This window comes from Sinocyclocheilus anshuiensis, unplaced genomic scaffold, assembly GCF_001515605.1.
Source record: "Sinocyclocheilus anshuiensis isolate Anshui unplaced genomic scaffold, SAMN03320099.WGS_v1.1 scaffold982, whole genome shotgun sequence".
Lineage (NCBI taxonomy): Eukaryota > Metazoa > Chordata > Actinopteri > Cypriniformes > Cyprinidae > Sinocyclocheilus > Sinocyclocheilus anshuiensis.
In genome coordinates, this window is record NW_015539879.1 from 315,234 (window position 1) to 319,836 (window position 4,603).

At 35.9% G+C, this 4,603-nt stretch overlaps 1 protein-coding gene across 2 annotated transcripts in view; it reads left to right on the forward strand.

The window, feature by feature from the left end:
• The first annotated feature begins 396 nt into the window (after nucleotides 1-396).
• LOC107685387 (uncharacterized) overlaps nucleotides 397-4,603 on the forward strand; it is a 9,338-nt gene continuing 5,131 nt past the window's right edge. Inside the window, exons 1-2 of one of the 2 annotated variants that reach the window (XM_016481953.1) lie at nucleotides 397-449; nucleotides 1,163-1,297. In XM_016481953.1, the coding sequence (XP_016337439.1) occupies nucleotides 1,213-1,297 (85 nt within the window). In that variant the 5' untranslated portion in view covers nucleotides 397-449; nucleotides 1,163-1,212. Of the gene's footprint in view, nucleotides 450-673; nucleotides 701-1,162; nucleotides 1,298-4,603 lie in introns of those variants that run through there. The other variant, XM_016481954.1, reaches the window with a different exon arrangement.

Sequence of the window (4,603 nt, forward strand, 5' to 3'; positions counted from 1 at the left end):
ATCGTATCGAAAACAAAATAAGTGGTATCGCCCATCCCTAGACTTGCCGCTTGACCTGCATGCCTATTTTAAAAAATGGGGGGTGACAGTTAAGGGGTTAAGAGTAAGCACTGGGGTCCACCACCCTAATTCACCAAAGTTCACTAAATTTAAAATTTCTGGCTTCGCTACTATCTGCCTGTTTTGTTTGCCATTTCTTCACTGGCTACAAATAACTAAAATGAAATAATTGAAATTAGAACCCAGTTTTCACATCAGTAAACAATGTGTATTTAAATATGAATTTCTCTAAGAAATCAACCCTGATTTACCCTGACATATATTTTATTGTTTGCCTGTATGTGTAAATGTGATTTTTACACTGCAGCTTGTGAGCGGGACTTTTATTCTGGACTGGTGGTGTGACGTCATAAGGCTCCGCCGCGCTGCTGCGATTCGGCTAAAGAAAGGTTTGTGTTTTTAACCATTTAAAGTTTTTAAATATATGCAAACCGTTCAGTCTGTTGTATAGTTTCTTTCACAGGCGATGTAAAACTAAGCAATCTTTATTTAATATAATATTGCAATACTTTATCTAACATTAATGATCGTTATTTTGTGTAAGTGAAGCGCATGCATCCATATGAGTAACAGAAAAGGCGCGTCTCATTTCGCTCCATATTTTGTGAAGCAGTTTATCATAAACATGAATTCAGCGCTGGTAAGTAGTGATAGGACATGGGCTTTTCGAAAATTCGAGTCAATTGAACCAAATGCTTCGTGAAATGATTCACTGTTTTGCGCTCGAATCACTGCACACTGAGGACACCTGGTCAAACTAGTGTAAATGCAGCATGCTTTTACAAACAAATGGTAAACGTTTTAATGAAAGTGTAGTCTCTTCAAGTGTAATCTCCTTTTAGCTTCAAATAATTAAATACAAATATAAACCATAACTAAACATGAAGAGACTGTAAAATGTGTGTTATTTTTTTATTAGAAGTGCTGGTTTATTATTATTATTATTTTTTTAAACTTTTTTTTTACTTAATCGGGCCTTACAAGTGCGCTGACTACAAAATTAGGGAGCTGACCGAAGCACACCCCGAGATTTAGTTTGGTTTCATGTTTGTTTCTGTTATTTATGCTTATCTTAAACTTGATTATGTTTCCAAACACACAGAAAAGCTCTGGTTGAAGTAACTGAGATCCATGTGATACACTATTAAAAAGATGGCGTTTATTAAAGTGGAGAGCGAAGACATGATGATTGAAGAAGCGTTCAGAGTCAAACATGAAGATCCCGAGGCACAAACAGGTTGGTTTTCATTCTCAACGCTGAACTCAGGCATTTGATCCTTATTAAAATGTTGTGTTGTACAGAAATGAATGATATTTTTGAAGAATGTCATATGAGCGTCCTAATTAAAGCTGATTTATTTTGATATTGAGTGGGTTGACTGGTGTGGACAGACATGTTGAGATCACATGAGCAGTCGAATACTAATGCTGCCTTTAAGTGTGTTTGAGATCTTATTTCCAAGTTGGGCATTTGGTATTATGACTTGTCATGCTTTCAGTGTTGCCAAACCCCTCCCTCAGAAAATCTCTAGAACCACCCTCAAAAGTCTCAATTTTTCACAAAAAGTCGCCAAATATGAAAACAAAGTAAATACAGGTAAATTTGGTAAAGGAAAGTAAATATATATATATATATATACTTTACAAATGATAACAGTATAAAAAATATAACAAAAGATTAAATATAAAAAAAAATTCTGAAGTCAAATTAGGAAATGCTTGTGATCTGCAAGCACATCAAACATGATGGAAATGATGGAAAGACACATAATGTTGGGAATTTGTTTTATGTGTCACCAAAGTGCATCCCTTTCCTGCTCAAATACAACAGATAAGAGATATTATGATTCTCCAAAAACAAAAACTTTATTCATACAAACTTATTTCAGTCAACACACTCTATTACTACAAAGTAAGTGCAAAATACTGCATCCCAGCACACGACACGATGATGCACTGTGTCTCTCTCTCAGTATCTGTTTGACATGAGTGTGCATGAATTGTGGTATAACTTTTGTGTCTGTGGTTTAAACAAGATGTTAATTTTTTTCTCCGGCATCTTGATTGATGCTTATAATGAAATTGTGGTGTGCGTCATGGCAGGCGTGGCGTACTGGTGTGTTCACTGCGCAGACTCATTGGCATGATTGAGAGCAAACGTGAGAGGTCACGGGCCTACGGCAGGGTGTGGCCAAGAGATCTAAACAAAATCGCTAGTTTGCCAAGTAAAAAATAAAAAATCTCCAAAAAATCGCTAGTTTTATTTAAATATAGCTAAAATAGCTCCTTGTCGCAACAAATAAAAAAAAGTCGCAGCTACAATGAGAAAGTAGCTAAATTTGGCGACAAAATCCCCAAATTGGCAACACTGCATGCTTTAAATAAGGGAAAATAATATGAAAGTAGTTTAAAACGATTATTACCTTAAAATAAATAAACTACCCAATAGCAACTTCAAAACTAAAAACAACGAAAATAATTTTTATCATTTAACTGTACAGAACATTTATTTTGTATAAATCAGTGACGTGTGTGACTACCTTTTACTGTTTTTGTCTTTGAGTCATTTTTTTCTTCTCATCCTTTGGTGAAATATTTTAGCTTTATAAAATTCAGAGGGACAAAAACATAAATATCAGTTAAATATTTATTGAATCGAGCCTTTAAAATCCAGTGACCAGCAACATAATAGATGGTTTGAATCCTAGGCGGAGGGTGAACCAACTCCAGGTAAAGGCCCGTTCACACCAAGCACGATAACTATAAAGATAATGATAAAGACATAGTTCTGAAAATCGTTCTCAATATTAAAGAATAGCAGAGTTCACACCACAGCTATAACGATAAAGGCACAGAGAAACAATATCGTTGTAATCACTTGCAGAACGATTTTTGTTCCAGCTGATGAACGATAAAAACACTGACAGCCAATCAGAATCAATCCTGCTGTGACGAGCTCAAGAGTTTAAAGCGGCAGATGCGCGTGAATAAACAGACGATATCGTTGGCTGGTGTGGACGCTAATATCGTTATCGTCTTTTTAAGCAAGAACCAGACGTGGGTGTCATGTAAGCTAAAAAAAATGTTTAATATGACTGAATTTGTATTTAACGTGATTACAATTTAATAAAAACGTTACAAATTTATGATAACGTTTCCTTTCCACGGTTATTCAAACAGCGAATAAATTATATATAGAAAGTGACATTATCACTAACATTGATCTATCGCGAGTTTAAGCACTCTCAAAAAAACAAAACTATTGTTATAATCACTGAAGCTGTATACACTGTGAAATGAATCTCTTACTTACATTGTACGTACATCTGTGCTTTGTTGTTTATGATGAGAGAATTCGCAAGAGTCTGGAATTCACTATTCACTGCGTAAAAACGCCTAAAATGAAATGCGGTGCAACATGAGCACATCTTAATTTAATGCCGCAATCGACACTGTCTATTCATATTCACTTTTTTAGCAACAGACGTAATAGATTTAATTTGTTTATGCAGGGGCATTTTTGTCCAATTTAGCGGCATTTTTGCCCCAAGTACCCGTGGCCTTACACACGCTCCACCTATGGTTTGAATCAAACTGCTTGATTGTTAGCGTCACAAACAGTTCAAATCAAAGACATGAATTAGCCTGTATATATATTAAAGAAAACATCTGTTGTGACTTTCACATCTTCTAAAACCTCAGTTGTAAATGTAGCATCTGAAGTCAATCTAGGATAAGTGCTAAGACCAAAACATAAATGTTGTTAAAAAGTTTGTTGTTAAAAAGACTGTAAATTTTGCCTCTTTGTCGCCATCTCTGTTTGAAAACCTGCAATTGCAGCTGCGTGCGGAATTATCTTCCTTGCGCGGGTTTGTGCTCCTGCACGGCTCCAGCGCGGATGAATCTAATGTTTTGAGGAGTATGTGTCAGTCACCGCACCGGTGTGGATATTCACTGTACTTCAGAATCACAGATTATAGCCTACTTCTTGGAATCGAATTCACCGGATATTGTCATCTGAACAATTAAGTAACAAGTCTGCCACGTTTGTTCTGACCAACTGAGGAAAAAAGCATTACAATAATTATTATCATATTAAGAAATTCTTTTAACCCAAAAAGCAAATTATGCTCCCTTCGAACTGGTTGTCTTTAAAATACAAATCGTTGTAATCCCTGGCTATCTGTAATCAGAAGCACATTTAAAACTGGAATATAATAACATTTCATTCACATGTGTTTCATAAACACAATCCTTTCTGGATTACAATCCACCATCAAAATGATACATTTAATTATTCTGGCTGCTGTGAGATTAGGCTATAAACGATCGGCCACCTGCAGGATCCTCGCATGCAATAGCCTAGTAGCCGGGACAACTTCTTTATGTTTACAGAAGTGACGTAATGACGCAGCGGCATGCTCGAATTTCCCGCGAAAACCTACCCGTACCACTCAAATTAGAAAACATTATTATAAGATGACCATTGTGAATCGGGCTAAAGTAAGGCGATAGTTTTGAACACTGGCTGGTTATGTACTTG